The 19,911-nt window shown below is 33.6% G+C and overlaps 3 protein-coding genes across 4 annotated transcripts; 2 read left to right on the forward strand and 1 right to left on the reverse strand.

The window, feature by feature from the left end:
• The first annotated feature begins 1,313 nt into the window (after positions 1-1,313).
• Positions 1,314-3,356, forward strand: LOC124446160 (motile sperm domain-containing protein 1-like). Of its 2 annotated transcripts, XM_046996981.1 has the most exons (7): positions 1,314-1,498; positions 1,799-1,944; positions 2,050-2,125; positions 2,212-2,356; positions 2,677-2,734; positions 2,814-2,972; positions 3,122-3,356. In XM_046996981.1, exons 2-7 carry the CDS (start codon positions 1,803-1,805, stop codon positions 3,154-3,156), a joined length of 615 nt encoding a protein of 204 aa, XP_046852937.1. In that variant the 5' UTR covers positions 1,314-1,498; positions 1,799-1,802; the 3' UTR covers positions 3,157-3,356. The 2 variants fall into 2 exon arrangements, with proteins under 2 accessions (XP_046852937.1, XP_046852938.1); XM_046996982.1 differs by lacking the exon at positions 1,314-1,498 and having other exon boundaries at positions 1,589-1,944.
• Positions 3,357-3,805: 449 nt separating this feature from the next.
• LOC124446159 (structural maintenance of chromosomes protein 4-like) lies at positions 3,806-18,367 on the reverse strand. Its single transcript, XM_046996980.1, has 36 exons — positions 18,159-18,367; positions 17,388-17,579; positions 16,622-16,798; positions 15,511-15,675; positions 15,147-15,274; positions 14,927-15,024; positions 14,555-14,597; positions 14,386-14,470; positions 14,250-14,315; positions 13,722-13,799; positions 13,557-13,602; positions 12,530-12,570; positions 12,259-12,315; positions 12,038-12,159; positions 11,676-11,784; positions 11,532-11,593; positions 10,126-10,195; positions 9,723-9,884; positions 9,538-9,578; positions 9,041-9,173; positions 8,913-8,967; positions 8,293-8,420; positions 8,091-8,195; positions 7,767-7,893; positions 7,566-7,617; positions 7,302-7,353; positions 6,949-7,034; positions 6,714-6,795; positions 6,523-6,585; positions 6,057-6,230; positions 5,811-5,918; positions 5,550-5,627; positions 5,049-5,204; positions 4,582-4,737; positions 4,310-4,414; positions 3,806-4,168 (listed from the first exon to the last, which is right to left on the reverse strand). The coding sequence occupies exons 1-36, from the start codon at positions 18,348-18,350 to the stop codon at positions 4,001-4,003; spliced, it is 3,762 nt and encodes a 1,253-aa protein (XP_046852936.1). The 5' UTR covers positions 18,351-18,367; the 3' UTR covers positions 3,806-4,000.
• A 108-nt stretch (positions 18,368-18,475) lies between these two features.
• Positions 18,476-19,493, forward strand: LOC124445787 (dynactin subunit 5-like). The gene is made up of 2 exons (XM_046996557.1): positions 18,476-18,523; positions 18,651-19,493. Exon 2 carries the CDS (start codon positions 18,669-18,671, stop codon positions 19,215-19,217), a length of 549 nt encoding a protein of 182 aa, XP_046852513.1. The 5' UTR covers positions 18,476-18,523; positions 18,651-18,668; the 3' UTR covers positions 19,218-19,493.
• The last annotated feature ends 418 nt before the right edge of the window (positions 19,494-19,911 follow it).

Genomic DNA, 19,911 nt, shown 5'->3' on the forward strand with positions numbered 1-19,911 from the left:
AAAGCCTTTGTAGGAATTTTTAATCCCATGCAGATTTGTATTATCAATTGGCCGTGTAACCTTTTTTCACAAACACATTTCGTATTTTTATACGTCTATACGCCATATTTAGTCTCATGAAGAAATACATGACTTTATGCACAATTTTCCCTATTTCCTTGACTATTTTTCCCAAGTTTTGCAAAGTTTTCAAAATTTAAGGACAGTTGCACATCGTACGTCTTACGTGCTAACAGATAATCTATTACTTCAAGTACACCATGTTGATAAATTTTATAGATATAAATTATTATTTCCTAAACCAACTATGCTTTACTGATATCCTTTAAGCAGGGATTGATAATTTTAAAGAACCAACTTTGTGTGTGGTCAAATGAGCCAAGTCCCCCTGTGGCGGACCTTAGTTAACCCCTATGTCAGGAAACTCATTGTGGAACTCCTGCATTCACCAAAAATAGAAGCATGGCGTATAACAGTTATATATACTCCCATAAAAACAGACATTCTAGAAAGAAATCACTGAAGTAAGTGCCTCTATGTCAGGAAATTCTTGGTGGAACTCCTGCATTCACCAAAAATAGAAGCATGGCGTATAACAGTTATATATACTCCCATAAAAAACAAACATTCTAGAAAGAAATCAATGAAGTCAGTGCCCTTATGTCAGGAAATTCTTGGTGGAACTCCTGCGTTCACTGAAAATAGAAGCATGGCGTATAACAGTTATATATACTCCCATAAAAAACAAACATTCTAGAAAGAAATCAATGAAGTCAGTGCCCTTATGTCAGGAAATTCTTGGTGGAACTCCTGCGTTCATTGAAAATAGAAGCATGGCGTATAACAGTTATATATACTGCCATAAAAACAGACATTCTAGAAAGAAATCAATGAAGTCATTGCCCTTATGTCAGGAAATTCTTGGTGGAACTCCTGCATTCACTGAAAATAGAAGCATGGCGTATAACAGTTATATGTACTCTCATAAAAACAGACATTCTGGAAAGAAATATTTACTTTTACCACTGAAGATGACTTAGGCGTAGTCGTCTAAAGTCGAATGATTGAATGTTTTGTTTACTTTGTGTTTACAATCTACAAAGTATTAATTGTTTATGTATTTAATACTGAGAAATCATAGAGCCAAAGTATAACAATTATCTATTTGCTGGTTGATAGATAACAAAATTCTCCGAATCAAATTGCCAATCAGCGATGTTCTTTGACTGTAATTTGAATACGTCGAAAATCGAAATTATGATGCCAAATTCCGGCATGCCTTGCGCGCTTGCCTTATTGTGCAATCATTTGTTTTGGAGCCTTCGATTAGTAATTTTGAAGTGTAGACAATGGTGTAGACTGTAAATTTGAAAATTATAAACGTCAATATCACTGACACCGAGCGAATCGGTTTCTTGCATGATAAGTGAAGAATCTCGTCATTGCAAAGACACATCAGCCAAGGACTCTTGAGAGATCAAATAATAGACAATAGGCAGTAAGTTAAATGGTTATTTGAATGTCAAAGGAGAATATGATTTTAATTAATTTTTTTTTCCATAAATGGTATTAAATTTTGGTCTATTTTTCATTGTCCTCAGTGTAATGTCGATGATGTTGGATAGACCAAAAGTTTTGTTCAAAAAAATGTGTGAAATTCAAAAACTGCTATAGAGCTACGTGCATCGACAGCTATGATTTGAAAATGTTTAATAAGAATAAAACCCAACAGAATTTGACTTCAAACATCGACACGTCCACTGTACGATCTCTTTTATGTTTCAATCAAAATTTTCAGTTGTATGAAGTCATCACATTTAAAAGATGGTAGGCTACCAGTGTTTGTATTTCCGGAGTCACTAACATTCTTTGCTGATGACCAATCCACATTCAAGGAAGTTCTAACCGTTTACAACCCCTACACATTTTCTGTAGAATATAAAGGTAAGTTTTTTTAACAGTATGATCTGTGATGACCTTCCTGGACAATTTTGTTTTATGTGGTTATATATCATAAACATCAATGACAATTACTTTGCTTAAATTCAGTGTTTGGAACAGCACCTCGTTTATACAAAGTAACAGAAGCTCAAGGAGTCATCAAACCACACTGTTGTGTTGACATGTAAGTTGTTTTGAAGATCAACATGCCTATTAATCATTTCTGGATGTAATTACATGTTTCATTTTTTCTTTCAACTTACATTTTAGTGTAATACGTTGTCTGGAAATAAAAAATCACACAGAAAGAACTGACAAATTTCGCCTGTGCTTATTTGAGCATGGAATACAAAAGCGCATAGGAGAAAAAGTGATTGCAGCTTCAGTGGTGAATAAAAAGGAAAATATAGATAAGGTAAACATTTTTATGCATTGTAGTAATTTAACAAGTCTGACGTCTTAGTTGCAAATGTTTAAGTATGTGTAATGTAAAAACGATTATTATTTGAAAACAAAAGTACTGATTTTTCTCAAAGAAAAAATATTAGACTGTTTTTATACCACTAATATCCTGCACAGCCAATCTTATAAGTTTGTCATTTATTTTGATCTGGATTTTAAAGACTAACCATACCATTTTACTTCTATGATTATGATTGTAGTTATATGATATTAACATAAATATTCTAAACTCAACACATGACTTGATAGAATCATCATTTCTGTGGTTTTCAGAAAAAATTTCCAGCCAATTCAGCTAAAAAATCTTTGAGAAGTCATCAAGATTTTAAAGGTAAAAAAACGTGAAATTGGTTTTTAACATACCAGTACTGCTTAGCTCTAACTCACAACACAATAATTATATATTTTAGTTCATTCTGAAGTGAGAAGTGGTCCTAGTGCATTGATCATAATTTTATGTGCAATATGTCTTATTGCTCTTGTGTTACCAACTGTTGGTGAAATATCATCAATGCCATTCTATTTACATTTAACTATCAATCAAAAGTTGATTGCAGCTTACATATTAGGTATATCTTTGATGTTTTTTAGATCTTTTCACATTACTCTATTTGTAAATGAAGTGACACACATTTTGTAATCTTTAAAGTGCTTAGAGTAATTTATTATTTTGTTGAGGTTGTTTTTCATATTACCATCATCTATTTTTTATCTTTAGGTCTTGCCACAATGGCAATACTCAAAGCTAACTGAAATGGAAATAGGCACGTGAAACAATGTAACATATTTTATGTAGATATTGTATATAGAATTAGGGTACACGGAAGAGGTAATTTTATGTTAATTATAATGGTATTTATTATTTGTAAATATATTGGATGCTTTTATATGTCTTTTAAAAATTTCATATTCCACATTTATTAGTTTGGTAATATATTTATATCGCTTTGCAATCCTCAGAGTCTCTAGAAAATCTCTAAATTTGAAACCCATTATAACTAAAAGTTTAGGCCTTGAAGGTTTTAAGTATTTTACAAAAAGAGAAAAGTCACCACTAAATTAAACTCACAAAAAATGCTGATCACCTCTATGATAATCTCACTAATACAAGTTTAGTACAGTTGACTGCAAGTAGCATAATTTTGAGTCAAAGGAATTCATGAACTTTAAGCAATTTTTGAATGAGGAAAGTAGGAAACAGATGTAAATGATCTGAGTGAAATTACTAAATAATCTTTTACACATGCCAAGCCTGTCGGGTGAAGTTTTGCCTTTAGCAATATGTTGTCTTTTGTGACATCTCTAGATTTTCTAAAAAAACCTTTTTAACAAACTTTTTTCAATCATTTCAAAGCCAAGCTGTTTTTACAGGAAGCAAAGAGAAGATGTCACAAAACAAAAATTTGTTTTTGTAATGTATTGTACCAGCATGGTGTGATACCTTCCAATTTTTATACTACATGCTTCGTCCTTCCACAAACCATTGCACATACCATACATATATGTAAATATATATATATTTGCTACCACACCACTAAATGATATACCACCATATACAATGAGATATTAAATGAAAAACTTATCTTTTTGTTGTTTTTTATGTCTCAGCTTGAACCATTGAGCATTTAGAAGCAACTAAGGATGGATTGATGGTCACACTCTTTGTACAGTCATGAGTTTTGTATATACCAACAAGACGATCTGCCAGTTCAAACATGTTGTTTCTCAAACTGATGATTATGAATTGTGCATTCTTAGTTCGCTCCTGAATAGTGGAAACGCAATTCAATGCCTGACTATTGTAATGTAATCAAATTAACCAAGCTTCCAAAACAACTTGAAAGTCTAAATCGCACAATAACGATATCGATGTGACGAAATAATTAAAAATAACGTCAGTACTTACTTTGATATAATGAGCAACAATGGAAACATTCCGAAAATCAAGAGCTGCGTCTATCTCATCCATCACGTACAATGGTGTAGGTTTGAAGTGATGAAGAGCAAACACCTGAAACAATACCATAAAAACCTAAATTTGTTAGCAAATATATTAAGCTATACAATATATAAATATAACAAAAATCTAGCGATAATTTGAGGGATTAAAATATTTTTCAAACATCGTAAAAGAAAACAATTCATGTGAATGCATTCGGCGTTAATTTTCATACTAACGAGAGCTAACGAGCTGAGTGTTTTTTCTCCACCAGAAAGATTCGAGATGTTTTTCCATGTTTTTTTTGGTGGTCTGACGCTAAAGACGACACCTTCAGTAAAAGGATCCAAGCTATCAACAAGTTCCAACTCCGCATCACCACCGAGAGTGATCATCTAAAGGATGCATGCAATGACAATATAATTAAACTTAGTATTTTTAAAGTAGCTATACATTTACGAGCAATGAAAGTGCATGCAAGTTATTGCTTAGATAACACAGATCAACGAATAACTCCTGACATTCTCAATTGATTATTATATCAGGAACAGAATAATAATGGTCACAATTGCCAAAGTTCAGGTCAAATCTGAACTATGTAAACTACTGTCAAAAAAGGAGATTCCAGGATAAACCAACCAGAAGTGGCAAAGGTAGCGCGAGTTTTTCTTCTTCTCATGGTGTAAGGACTACGAGAAAAAAATACCTGATACATTTCCTTTAACTTCATCGTGATAGTCAAAAATCCTTCCATAAACTGGTTCAATCTCTTCGTTCTCAAAGTTTCATACTCCTTTCGCTTGTTGTCACGTTGTTCGGTGATCTCGTCAAGCTCGTTCACACGTTGTAGGTACTGCTCTTCCTAAATCACAGGAAATTCTTTTTTCCAAAATCCAACATTGTTATTTATCATGGAATTTACGTAATTCACACGTTGAATTACAGTAATGGTAAAGTGAAAGCTCCACTCGGGGATAGAGAATGAAAACCCATTATTGATTTTATAGAACACAATAATTAGGTTTAGGAAAAATTTCCTGTGAATGAAAATTACCGCCATTTTGCAGGGTTTTCTTAATTCTTTTAATACTGTAGCACTTTTTTTAATGAGAGTCAATCAACATAGCAGATAACAGTAGTAAATACAAAATTCAGAATTATATAATTATAATGAATATAATTAAATGATGCAAGTTATCTAACGAACCTTTTTACGATATTCCTCAATGGCTGCCATGTTTGGTGTCATCTCACGCAACCTTTCTTCCAAAGCTTCGATTTCATTCTGTTACAAAAACAACGCTCTTGTTTCATAAAACTTAGCGAGGCTTCCTCATCGATATTCACCAAAGTTAAACATACATTTCAGCAATACAAAGGCATGTGAACATCCCAACAAATGGATGAAGATGGTAAGTGAAGCTGCTGTCAATGGATAAAGAAGGAAAACCTAGAAACCACTACCTACCTTAATGGCGGTCTTATCAAAATTTTGCAGCTCGTTTTCATTGAACGTAGGCAATGTCTGTTCATCTTCATTGTTCAAACCAACTGACTGAATTTCTAGTTTACTGATCTAAATTAAAATAATCCAACCAAATTAAAGGAGGGTGATTTTCAAATTTCCAAGATTACTACGTCAAGCAAAAATGTAAACAACAAAGTAAAAATTGTAACAGCAAAAAGTACGATCTATCTTGTACCAATCAATCACCTGATTTTTCCAATGTCTAATTTTAGCGTCATTTTCTTTCACGTGAGAATCACATTTCTCCAAATAATTTTTTATATCGACCTCCTCGCTCTTCATTTTATTATATTCCTCTTCCACCTGTTCGTATTCCTTTCTCAATGACGATAACGTTTCCACACATTCCTTCATTTGTTTCTAAAAGTAATAATAAATCCCAGATTTTCAATTTTAGCTACAATCTATCGTCATTCGCCCTCGTAGTTGAATGTAAAAATTCTCTCAACCATGTCAGATTACAACTCACGACTATAGCTATACATATATATATATAAGTTTGAAAATTTGTAATCCAGGCATTTAATACATAAAAGATAAAACGATATCCGGAGAAACTTTTATCTTTTATATATATATATATATATATATATATATATATATATATATAGTCGGTGAGATGTAATCTGAAACATGATTGAGAGAATATTACCTGCGCTTCATTAAAATCAGCGAAGACCTTTGCCGCATTTTGATCAAGTTCATTGAATTCTTTCTAAAGACAAAAAACTAACAACGTTGACAGCAATTTCTTTGTACGTAAAGCCAACGTCAAAAAGAAAAAAAATGAGATTGAGTGTAGCAGTAAATGTCCTTGAAAAAACAGACAACAAAAAACCACACCTGCAGTGCTTCAATAGCGTCTTTATTTTCTTGAATTTCCTTTTCAAGGGATAGAATTTTCTCTTCCGATTTAGCAATATTTCTAAAGAATTGAGAATAATAGATAACAATGTCTATATCATGAGAACATCCAGCATACAACAGTATATCGAATTGAACTTTTGGAGGCATTAATGTGCATGTAACCAATGTCAAAGAATCATCGTAAATGTGATCAAAGGTAAAAGAATCGCACCTGTTTGATGACTTTAAAGCAACGTTTGTTTTAGTTATTTCCCGAGTAATTTCATCAATCCCTTTACTAAATATGTCCACTTTTGCCTGAAAAGAAAAACAGTTTATAACTTACTTTTTGTGATAAATTGTCGCATACTCAAATTTTGGATGTCTGAAACGATGAAACCGTCTTTAACATGTCGCACATGCTCTTCAAAGGAGAACATAAATTTTGAAAATACATCAATCTCATAGAAACCAATTTTATTAGTATAAACTAAAGAACATGTGTTCTCACAAGGATTCGTAACCATCAAATCTATTTATTAACACTGACACCAGATATTTTTATAGACACCAATTGATGCTTGCCTGCTGTGCCTTCAGTTTTGAGCCACCGATATCCATTATTTGCTTATGCAAACTAAATAAAAAATTGATAGATTAGAATGTTACATAGGATATAACACTGATCTGTACAGAAATGATAAAAATATTCTAGAATTTACAGAGTAATCGACTTTGAAGCCAAGCAACTGGCCATTAATGTTTGATGCAACCAACCACAATGCATGGCTATTTTTGTTGTATTTATCTTCTTTTAGCGCATTTATATTTTTATCCGTTATCTCATACCTTTGTATTTCAGCTTCAACTTTTGTAGATACGGATGATTCTTTTTTCCATTCTAAATATGAAAATTATAGTTGTGAAAAAAAAAATCCGTTAAAACTGTCGCATTCCATATTTTAAAACAGGTTACGAATATGGAGTAACATGTCCGCCTTTTTCAATTATATAGAAATGATGTAAACAGTTTCATACAACATTTCGTACCTTTTTCGCTCTCTTTCACTTTCGTTTCCAGTTTTTGGAGGTGATTTTGATCTGGCACTGTTTGTTCTAACTGAATCTGAAGATTCTTAATTTGATCATTCAAAACTCTTTCTTGTTCAGTCAGCGCCTATGTATAGTGATTGCATGCGTCGTATTGAGTAACAACAACGATGAATAATTTTATAATTTGTCGATGAAATGAGCGTTGTCTTTAAATCAACTTTCGATGAGCCTTGGCTTCTTGACCTTTACTGGAAGTTCTACCCCCAACACCATATACGTTGTAATACACGCTATATTTTAGCCAGTCGTCATTCAACTTACTTGAACTTCCAATTTGTTTTTCTGAAGTTGATGCTCTTGTGATGTAACAGTCTTTATCAAATCGTCCTGGGCTTCTTCCAAACTCTTTTTTGAGCTTCGGCATTCCTAATTTGATGTACAAAAAAGGTCTGTAAGTAATTCCTAAGGTTAATCATGCCAGGAAACTAAATGGTGTCTTGACAATGTTTGTAGTATTAAAAACCTCAAGCCGATGTGTTTGCGCTTCAAGTTTCTTCTCAAGTTCTTTAAGTTCTTGTGGAGTGACGTTCTGTACAACACTTGATCCCATTCTTCCGCGACTGACTTTAGTGCCCCCACCAGTCATCGCCCCTTACATGACAAAGTAAATATTATACATACGTAAATAAATAATCGAGTTCCCAAAGGGAAAGGATCATATGATATATTTGACGATTTTCAAAAAAAATTGCGGGTTCTCCGGAGGTTGAAAGTGTTCACATACAAATGTCGACAACGATTTCGAATCAAGAAATATATATTTTCTACTTGCAAGAATGAAAGTAAAATGGAACTTGCAAAATACTGTGTAAACAAAACTACAGTATTCTCTGAAGAATTGACATCAACCCAAACTAAAGCTAATAAACAACATGCATTATGGGACACCCCCTTCATTTTTAGAATATCAATTGCCTCGCAGTCCTATGTACATTACTTCGCAAAACGCACTCTACATCGTCGATTTTAAGATATCGCAATTACAATTAACGGTGAGATCTGATGGCCTACAACATTCTTACATTAAATTACCGGCCCGTGATATGTAGCTACATATACCATACGATATGATCAGCCAGTAACCTGATTGTTCAACAAGTTCTCCTGCCAGGGACACAACACGCCATCTCTTGCCGCCCTGTAAAAATCATCCATCCTTCATAAAAACGCATTCTCCATTCAACACAGACGGAATAAAAGCAAAAAAATACCTTATCTGAAATACGAGTAGCTTGCTCAAGATCTTTACTAACAAGAGTATCTCGTAAGGCGAAATAAAATGCCGTTTTTAATTTGTCGTTTTTCAATTTCACTAAATCAAACAACCTGGCAACATTTTCTGGTCTATAGTAAAAAAAATTGGGTAACCATCAACATCTCATTTTCATTCTTACCTTAAATGATCTAACAAACGTCCGGGGTGTTGAATTAACTACAAAAATCGGTTCTATGGGAGGGGGGAGGAGGTGCAGACACGAGGCGTTTACGTCATCATTTCTGTCGCATTTGGGTGAACACACACTAAGATCAAATTTATGGTTCCTTAACCGACGACCACTATTATAATGTTATGATAATTGAATTGTGAAGGGTGTCTATTAGGGATAGGGGTAGAAGACGAGTGCTGGGGAGGGGCGTTTATTAGATACGAGCCGTGTGTTTGATAGGTGTTAGATCATTTACGATATTTGATCATGCTTAGTCATACGTTTTAATTGTACTCGTGGCATTCTTTCTCCAATGCTCCATCTGTAAATGTGACAAAAAAAGGTTCATCATGGATTTTGGTGATGAAAAACATCAAAGGAGAAAACAACAGAAAAAGAAACTTTCTTGGATTCCGAGAAACATCATACGGCATCAAATAATGTATATATTTATTTATTTACGCACCTTGTCCAAAGCAATGAATGTGGCCGAGCCAATGTTGTTTCTTTTCAAAAAGTTGACGCATTTTTGAGCAATATCAATCGTATCGCATACAATGTTATCTAGAGGTCCACAAGCAGTGCTTATTGCAACGTCATATTTATCATCAATCGCACCTAGATCACCCTAAAAAACGACAGCACTCAGACATGCTTCAGCTCATTGTTACTGCTACTACACAGTTCATGGTAATTCCGAAAAGCACGACGACAAAAAGGAGTAGTCATCATCAATTCATAATAGGTACAGTCACACCGCACTATTTCGATGTCCACAAGGAAAAAAGAAAAGTCCAAAATATCGGGCTACCACTGTACAAGGTAATGCTATACCAAGTACACAAGTAAACATGTCTTACGATTCTTACCAATCTTCCGTACACTCCTTTCAAATTTCCTGATTGCTTTTCCTTCAACAAGGCTTCTAGAACCTTTCCTCTAGATTTTTAAATCGGTAAAATTTTGATGTTACAACATATTACCAAGTTTGTACGTATAAAATTCGATCATTAAGTGCTATGCAACAAAATTGAGAATGCCTTTCAAATGCCTTCAATGTTTGGCTGGCTAGCTAATCCGAGTTTTTTAATGAGCACGTTCAAATTTATCAACCTGATTGTACAAATATATTAACATTTTGGATAGTTTGGTGAAAGTCCTACTTGATGTCTATAACGTTAAGTATATTCTGCGTCATTTTACAATGGATTACAATGGATTAAACTTTATCTAATATCATGTTGGCATTAACGCACGATTTGAATTATTCGTAGTCGGTATTTCCCGCATTGAAAATAACCATTAAAAGTTTGAAAGCGTTACAAGATCCCTAAGCTAACGAAGTTCCGTAGACATAGCGTTCGGCAAAGCAAACTACGTATACCTTCCCAAAAAAGGCGTCTTAAATTCGGGGACGTATACGTAAATACGTAACCCTTCCTAAAAAAAACAATGGTGTCTTAAGCTCAAAGGGACGTAGACAAAGAACTACAGCAGAGCCTGTATTAAGCGGTCACCTTTGGGGATTTTTCGTGTGACCGCTTAATACAGATCGTCGGGAAAATCACCAGACGGGCTACGTGTAATATTTAATACAACTAAATTTGAACCAATCGGTATTGTTCATCAACGTACATGGCAATTAACCCACAAAAACACTATACAAAGCAATTTTTATCTTAGTTCAAATTAGAAAATAGTATACATAATAATGTCACGGCTCACACTGCTGAAACATAATCAATTGCAAGCCTGTCAACAGAGAAGGTGGTTATAACTTATAAATTCCATGCGCATATCCCTTTCTTGGAGATATGTTTTCTTGTCAAAAGCTGAAGGGACGTAAAAAAATTGAAATTGCTGGTGTAATACGTCCACACAAAATATTGCTGACACTTTTGAGTGATTGCAGAAGACAAATACAAGATAAAGACTTGTATACAATATAAGTGACACCTAGAAAAAATATTTAATCATATATTTTATTATGTGGTGTATTTACCTTACATGACCGTTTAATACATTTTCAAAACAATGAAAATTTAAGTTTGGGACATTGGAAAAGGTGGCTGCGTCCGCTTAATAGAGGTGACCGTTTAATAAAGGTCGGTATTTATATCATGAATTTTTTTTGACATTGCCTTACGACCGCTTGATACACGTTCTACTGTATATATGATTGCAACAAAAAACCAAAAAATGAACTGGACAGAAGATTTGAATGAGATCAAAGAAAAGACAAAAGCACTGTAAAATTAGTGCCATAGGTACCCACCTACTACTAACAGCATGTAGTGCACTTCTTGCTTCTTCGGCTTTTGAACGAGATAACCGCAACTTAAATGTTTTAACAATAAAATGTTACTTTCACAGACGTATAGTTGTGTTACAATTTGCTAACATAAACAACCATGCACACCTCATCGCAAAGTTTCTTTTCTTCGTGTTCAACTTTCTCCAAATCCTTTTTAGTTTTACTGAGTTGTTTTTTGTTCTCGGGAAGTTCCTTAGTTATTGTCTCCATGTCTCTGATAAAAGACAAAATACGTCCTAGTAAGAATACTGCTATGGATTCAACATTAAAGCCCGTTGCATTTTGGAATGCTGGAGAACAATGTTCCAGGATGTAGACTATCAAGATTTTCAGTCGTAATAATAAGTACATAATATACAATCACATAAAATAGTATCGTTATTGATTATAAACACGTCTAACAATAAAACCTTGTTTGGCAAACCAACGTAGATACATCCATTTAATTCAAAGAGATTCACGTTAACCTTTTCAAGTCTTTCAATTTTTCTTTGCCATTCTTGAGGTTTTCCATGGCCTCTTTCATCTGATTTTTTAAGCCATCTTGTTGAGTACTGTATATTTCCAGTTCACTCATAGCGACGTCAAGCTAACGCATTCATAAATACAAAAAGATACCATGTTTATAATGCATACATAACACGTTCATTCACTCGATAAAATGAAATACGAAAATAAACCATTTTACCTTTGATTTAGCTGCGTTGACGGACTTGCTCAGCTCTAAAAGCTGACGTTCTTTTGCCTGGAGAAAAAACGACAATGAAATGTGCAACGAAACTTTTTTAAAAAAAAGTCTTGAAGGGGAAAATATTTGAAAAGTGTTGACAAAAAATGATCGAGAAGGTTGAATTGTGATTTTGAAATAAGCAATCAAAATAAAGCCATTCTCGGACATGAGATGACTAGTTGGGTAGATGTATATTAGAATGTATAGGCACATAAAATGCAGCTAATACCTCTTTTTCAACCTGAAGACCTTGTGTTTCCACTTTCAAACCTAAACATGCAAAATACGAGCAATTTTGAAGCAAAAATGATTTATATTCCCATGTAAACGTACTTCTTGAGCACGTGAAGCATTGATGACATTTAAATTGGGAACTTTAATGTCTCTAATATCTTGGTTGAAATCATACTTTATTTTCCTAGTTGACCTTTAATGTCTCTAATATCTTGGTTGAAATCATACTTTATTTTCCTAGTTGACCTTTAATGTCTCTAATATCTTGGTTGAAATCATACTTTATTTTCCTAGTTGACCTTTAATGTCTCTAATATCTTGGTTGAAATCATACTTTATTTTCCTAGTTGACCTTTAATGTCTCTAATATCTTGGTTGAAATCATACTTTATTCTCCTAGTTAACCTTTAATGTCGCTATTATCTTGGTTGGAATCATACTTTATTTTCCTAGTTGACCTTTAATGTCTCTAATATCTTGGTTGGAATCATACTTTATTTTCCTAGTTAACCTACTAAACTGCATGCGCATGTTTACCAAAAAGTTATGATTGTTATTGAAGTAAGCTAGTCACTTACAAGATATACGTAAAGGAAATTTGTAAATTTGGTTAAGAATAAATGAAAGTAAAGAATAAGTATAAATCAGGAAAGCATCCAAATTATCTAATTCGCGTACCACAAAAGCTTAAAAAGTTAAATGTCGAAGTAATGTTAAATGTTGAAAAGAAAATCCCGCAGGGTTTTCAAAAATCTTATTATTTCTAAGAATAAAAAATGATGCGTCAGAGGCATTTTAAACAACATTCTTACCTGCTTTTGTTATTGTTGACTGACGTTTCGACAACCTTAGCGGTAGTCATCTTTTTTTTTTGACTCTGAAGATGACTACCGCTAAGGTTGTCGAAACGTCAGTCAACAACATCAAAAACAGTCCTTCTCAGGACTATACCAACCTGGACGATCCACATTTACGAACATGTAACGATACTCCCAGATTCAAATCATTTACTTTATACTAACCTGCCATAATTTCATTCAGTTTAGAGTCTTCAACTTTTTTCTTTTCCTAGTGATTATCATAAATTTATGTAGTACAATTATTTGCAGTTAAAAGGAAGAGTTCAGTTGCACGAAAGTTATATGATCAATTGCAATTGCTTCAAATAACCGGGAGTTCCATCTCACCTCAACCGACAATTTCTTTGCTTCGAGTTCTTCGAGCTTCTTTTGATTTTTCCCAGGTTCTTCCATCAATACTTCCAACTGATGAAATAAATATATGAAATCATCGATTCACTAGTAATTGTTGTAAAAACTTAATCGTTGCTAACAAGCTCAAAAATTGTCATTATCTTTTGTTTTTCATTGATGGGATGGATTCATGTTTTTCCTTTTTCGGGTTTTCTACAATTTCGTTATACCCTGTCGTTTTTTGGGATTTACTGTTCTCAGTAACTCTATCCTTATCGTCGCTCAACAGTAGCTGTTGTTAGATTTAACGATGCCTATACAATTTTAGATTACATATATCCAAGAAGTCAAGAACGAACTTCAATCGTGTCTTGATTAGGCTCTTCTAGCCACATTTAAGTACACTTAAATATTTGTAAAAAAATCTAAGAACTCGACGGACAAAAAATAGAATTCCCAAAGATCTATTGAAGTATAATTACTTGTAGTTCAATAAAAAACCTTCAGATACTGTCCACCAACCTTTTTCTTTTCTTTTGCTAAATTTGATTCTATTTTCTTACTTTCGCCTTTTCTATGTTTCAATTCCTGTGTATTTCAAACAAAATTTATGTGTACTGACACCAAAGATAATTTGATAAAGCCAAATCACGTTTACTTCTCTTAATTTCAAGTCGTTTCTTTCAAACTCGTTGAAAGCCGCTTTTTTTTCTTCAGCGACTTGAGCCTGTTTTTCTTGACTCCTGAAAAATCAAAAAAATTCGCAATTTTGTAGCTACTATAGCTTATGCACCGTAAATTTCATAATAAAACAACGACAATGATACATTGAAAGCTTCTTTAGTTCTTTGCCTTTGGCTTTTTTCCGCCCTAAAAAATAGGAATTTAACACAAATACATGAAGCAAACGCCTCCTTCTGATAACACCGCTCCTCGCGAGAGCAGCGACCGGAACAAAACACACATGCAAAGAAGAAAAGTAATACCAAAAAAGAACCAAAGAAAACAAGCCAATAAAATGACAAAGAGGAAGAAAAAATAATGAAGGGAAAAAAACTGTCACTCAGAAGAAAGAGAACTAACGGTGGGCAGGATACGTAGAAAGTGAAAACAAGTAACCACCAGTTAAATGCATGTAAACCGCAATTAAAAATGGCTACTCCAGATCGTAAGGTATAAAATACAATGCATTTGTGTACCTGTACACTCCTCCATTTTCCTTTTAAGTTCGCTGTAAGTTTCCTTAGCTCGGTCTCTTTCCTCCTTTGCTTCTGTGTCTGCACCATGGCTGTCATATCTACAACAAACAGCAAAACATACTGACAAAAATGTGCGAATTACAGGAATTTGGTATAAAATGACACAGCAAAACTTACACGAATCACGATATTTATTACACAAGTTGTGCTCTTCACTTACATGTTTTTTTGATAAAGTTTGTTTTTTTCATTGCATATGCTGTTTTGCATGTTCAGATATTCGACTGCCTCATTTTTACTGCCCTCTAATTCATTTTTCTCCTTTTCCACAGCCTTTACGCGATTTAGCTACGAGTAAACGTACATAAAATAAAATGCATAGCATAGCATAGTCAATTCTCCAAAGTGACGGTACTGCAAAGACAACGTTATATGTTGTGTAAACGTGATTTTCTTTTGCAAAATATGCTACAACAAAATGCAAGCAAAGATAATAATTTTGAGAAAAACTGGTTGTATTTGTTGAACAAACCAATTATTTTCTTCATAGAAATTTCTATTTTTTCATTTAATAAAGCATAAACCTTTTCTCCTCTAGCTTCGTTTAATTCTTCCACAGATTTTGCACAATCCTCTATGGGCTGTTTATAACGACTTGATCCAATGATATCCTCCAAATACTCTAACATTCCCTCCTCGTGTTCTGTTGAAGCTTTGGGTTTCATCATCGAAATTTGTTCAACTTCCCCCTACAATTTTAAATGATGAAGTTTATGGCTGGCTGTCAAGGTGAGCAACTTCACCCTACAATTTTAAATGATGAAGTTTATGGCTGGCTGTCAAGGTGAGCAACTTCACCCTACAATTTTAAATGATGAAGTTTATGGCTGGCTGTCAAGGAGAGCAACTTCCCTACAATTTTAAATGATGAAGTTTATGGCTGTCTGTCAAGGTGAGCAACTTCCCCCTACAATTTTAAATGAAGTTTACGGCTGGCTGTCAAGGTGAGCAACTTCACCCTACAATTTTAAATGATGAAGTTTACAGCTGGCTGTCAAGGTGAGCAACTTCACCCTACAATTTTAAATGATGAAGTTTACGGCTGGCTGTCAAGGGGAGCAACTTCACCCTACAATTTTAAATGAAGTTTATGGCTGGCTGTCAAGGTGAGCAAGTGAGCAAGTCAGCAGACCTATTCTATAATATATAAGGAGGTCAAATTTCGATTTTTACTTTCACCATGAATTCTGTAGCGAGAACCTATGTTCAATGTGACCATTTGTTAACAGTTACATCTAATCTATGAATGCATTTAAAGATACTGAAAAACAAATATGACGACATGTAAATATTCATTGAAAATGGCAAGAAATTTATTGTTAAAATTTTTGAGAATTTTAGAGAACATCACTGCTATTTTGTTTCTGTATCAAGCACCCTTTTGCACAAAATGTAAAAAAGCACAAACACATAACATGTAACTCAGGCTAGAGCATATACGTACATATATAGAAAGATCAAGGCAATTTTCTTTTCACTAAACACAATTATTCTTTTTAAATTTATGTTCTGTTGCATTCAGATATTAGGGCTGCCAGGGAAACTAATCATTATATAAAATTAGGTGAACATTTTTCAATCATTAACCTACTTGACAGCGACATTGGCCAGTTAACTGAAACAAGCCTTCCTTACCTGTAATATAAGGAAGCGATTATGATCCAGATCAATACCACATCCACGTAAGACAGAAGCAACCTCTTTGAATGGGGTCTTTCGACCATTTAAATAATAGTCTGAGGTATTGTCTTTACGAGCTGTTCTTGACACAACAATCTCACTGTCCGGTATAACTTCATAGTCGTTGCCAGGCTAAACAAAATATAAGCACTTCAGGTGAATAAAAGTAGATTTCAATTTTCAAATTTCGCCAACTCTGATCTGCGAGCAAAGGACAGCTAAGTAAAAAATGTAAGGAAGCTTTACGTTTGTGTTTGTTGATATTTTAGTAATCAAATTGATGCCAGCAAAAATCATCCACTTACAAACTAACATCACTGGGTGTTTCTTTTTCTGAAAACATGAAAATTTAACAACCAGAATATTCACCTTACCATAGTATCTATAACATCCATCATGAAAAGTTTTCAGTCATTAGAAACAGAAATAAGATTTGAAAAAAAGCAAATAACACCACCAAATAGAAAAAAAGTATCTTCTGGTCCGTTGAAAATGATGGCTTTCTAAAGTATCCTTTTGTAGTTTTGTTGAAACACAAATGTTTTTGAAATTTTACTACCTACATATTTTTGGATTGTTAAATGATCTGCAAATGAAATTAGAGTCTAATAATAATGTGACTATAGAGAGATATTAAAACTATTCATGAAATCTGTGATGCTAGCTACTAATTCATGAGAGAAAAAATAAACAAATATGAATCGAGCAAAGAAAGCTTTACCAGATCTGTTATTTTTTGAAAATACACAGAAACTGTGCAGCTTTGAATATTCTGCTGATTTGCCGAATTGTGAATCAGATTTGATATCTTCTTTGACCTGATTTTATTGGAGCGATAACCAAATACAAACAACATAGCATCAATGACATTTGATTTACCACTACCATTTGGACCAACAATTGAGGTGAAATTCTGAATAAATAAATAAACATAAATCATGAAAATGTAGTGTTTGGTGCATAAAATGACTGCTAAGTTTGACACTTTATGATGCAATATGAGTGCAAAGATACAACTGCCATCTCTGACATAACAATCAGTGCATGAAATAACCACAGAAGCAGCTGCTGCTATTGCTCATGTCATAAAAAAATGCTTCTGGAGACTATGCCAACTGAGATTAATAACATAATCAAGGTTGCCTAGATTCAATGTTTAGAGGTACAATGTACAGAAATAAATACTGTATAGTTGATACCAATAACTGGAGTATTTTGACTTTTTTAGATGATTAGTACCATTAATACTGTTGATTGACAAGGTTTATGGTCATTTTGTACCACAGTTGGTTGTATTGTAGGATTGTAGCCTAATTGTTTTGTACAATTGTTTGGTGATTCATTAACAGTAACTTGATTTTCAATGAAATTTCATTAATTGGAAAGACAATCTTTTTAAGCTTACAAAATTTTCAAAATGATAATGCTCTTTTAAGAAAAGTTTACGTTAAGTATTTTAAAATGTACTACAGAATATTGATCATTTCATCACCTTATGAAATGGCCCAAGCTCTTGTATCCCAGCGTACGATTTGAAGTTTTCATTGACTATTTTCAGTATCATCAACCTCTCTGTTCTCTCGTTTTCGTTTACTTGAGCTGTAATCCCCTCTGATCGTACCCTTTCGCAAGAATTCTTTTCAGGAATTAAAGTTTGGTTGCTGGCAGCATCCATATTTACCATCTTCCCTTCCCTAGAAGTTTAATTTTGGCGGGAATTTATGAAACATCATTTTTTTTATATGAAGTTAAGCTTCTCACAGTTTGCAATGTAGTGATTGCGGGCTCATCGTTATAATTATTTAAAAAATTAAAATTTTTATCGCAAAATACAATTTTTAGAATTTAGATATTCAGGTATTTTATAAGAATTCGTCATTTAACCATTAACGATAAGTATAACTTTCGATCGGCTAGATATTTATTTGACGTTACTGTGTGTATAATTTTACAGACAAACATTTAGACAGTCTTGCTTTTCTAGGACTAAGATTTTTTTCAAATGGAACTGAAAGACATCCATTACAGTAAGGATGAGTACATTGAAACTGCATCTGGGAATAAAGTGAGTCGACAGTCAGTCTTGTGTGGTAGTCAAAATATTGTACTTAATGGAAAAACGATAATTATGTCGGATTGCATCATACGAGGAGACCTTGCTAATGTCAGGATTGGGAGAAATTGTGTAATCAGTAAAAGATCCGTGATACGGCCGCCATTTAAGAAGTTCAGCAAAGGAGTTGCATTTTTCCCATTGCATATTGGTGATAATGTTTTCATTGAAGAAGATTGTGTTATCAATGCTGCACAAGTTGGATCATATGTCCATATTGGAAAGAACTGTGTTATTGGTCGACGTTCTATCCTCAAAGACTGTTGTGCCATTGCAGATAATACAGTACTTCCACCAGAAACTGTTGTACCACCATACACAATGTATGGTGGTTCCCCAGGAACTCTCACCACTATGTTACCAGGATGCATACAGGATATTATGACTGATCATACAAAAAGCTACTATGAACATTTTGTTCCAGTCAAAGCAAAGTAGCAAAATTTGACACTGTTAAAGTGACACTGTTTTATAATTCGACACTGTTTTGGTGTTGGCATTCTACATAGTTAGTGTTGTTAATGTGATTCAATTATACTAACACTTTTCATGTTTGCTTCACTTCATAAAAACTTACAACAATTTGTCCCCCAATTCCAACAGCTATTATTGATACTAAATTGACAATTGACCATAATTTTTCAAGAGTTTGAACCAGGTCACAATGTAGCAATATTTAAGAATTGAGATGAAATAAAACAATTTAAAAACTCATGGCTGGAAAGTAAATTTTGTCTGTTAACAAACATGAATAAAAAACCACAAGAATTTCTTCAGTGACAGTCCAGACTACAGAGTATGTCCGATTTTGCCAAGTTATCGGGGATGGAATGTTGGAAAATATCAAACCAGGGGCACAAATGTGCCCAAGCGCCTTTGTTTGAGTAACATTTTTGTTTTCCGCTTAACAATTTGGGTGCGCTGAAACTTGTGACTTGATAAATCTTGGCTTACCCATTGCACTTCTCTGCAGTCAGGGTTAGAGTTGGTTTGATATGCTAATGCAAAAGATTGGTCAATGTAGATCTTAATTTCGTAAAAGCACTATTGCCAATGCACATTTAATATAAACGACAAGTTTGTTGAAAATCGACATGTTTTGACATCTCATGATGCCGTCTTCAGTATGAGT

This window comes from Xenia sp. Carnegie-2017, unplaced genomic scaffold, assembly GCF_021976095.1.
Source record: "Xenia sp. Carnegie-2017 unplaced genomic scaffold, XeniaSp_v1 HiC_scaffold_22, whole genome shotgun sequence".
Taxonomy (NCBI): Eukaryota; Metazoa; Cnidaria; class Anthozoa; order Malacalcyonacea; family Xeniidae; genus Xenia; species Xenia sp. Carnegie-2017.

What these genes read in the sequence shown, in the direction of transcription:
- LOC124446159 (XM_046996980.1), bottom strand. Translation starts at nt 18,350, where the DNA reads ATGGTAAATATGGATGCTGCCAGCAACCAAACTTTAATTCCTGAAAAG. An exon ending in ATCGCTTCCTTATATTACAG is followed by an intron (nt 15,676 to 16,621) that starts GTAAGGAAGGCT and finishes TTAAAATTGTAG; the next exon opens with GGGGAAGTTGAACAAATTTC. An exon ending in ACTGAATGAAATTATGGCAG is followed by an intron (nt 12,571 to 13,556) that starts GTTAGTATAAAG and finishes TTGCATGTTTAG; the next exon opens with GTTTGAAAGTGGAAACACAA.
- LOC124446160 (XM_046996981.1), top strand. Translation starts at nt 1,803, where the DNA reads ATGAAGTCATCACATTTAAAAGATGGTAGGCTACCAGTGTTTGTATTT. An exon ending in AAGTCATCAAGATTTTAAAG is followed by an intron (nt 2,735 to 2,813) that starts GTAAAAAAACGT and finishes TATATATTTTAG; the next exon opens with TTCATTCTGAAGTGAGAAGT. An exon ending in GATTGCAGCTTACATATTAG is followed by an intron (nt 2,973 to 3,121) that starts GTATATCTTTGA and finishes TTTTATCTTTAG; the next exon opens with GTCTTGCCACAATGGCAATA.
- LOC124445787 (XM_046996557.1), top strand. Translation starts at nt 18,669, where the DNA reads ATGGAACTGAAAGACATCCATTACAGTAAGGATGAGTACATTGAAACT.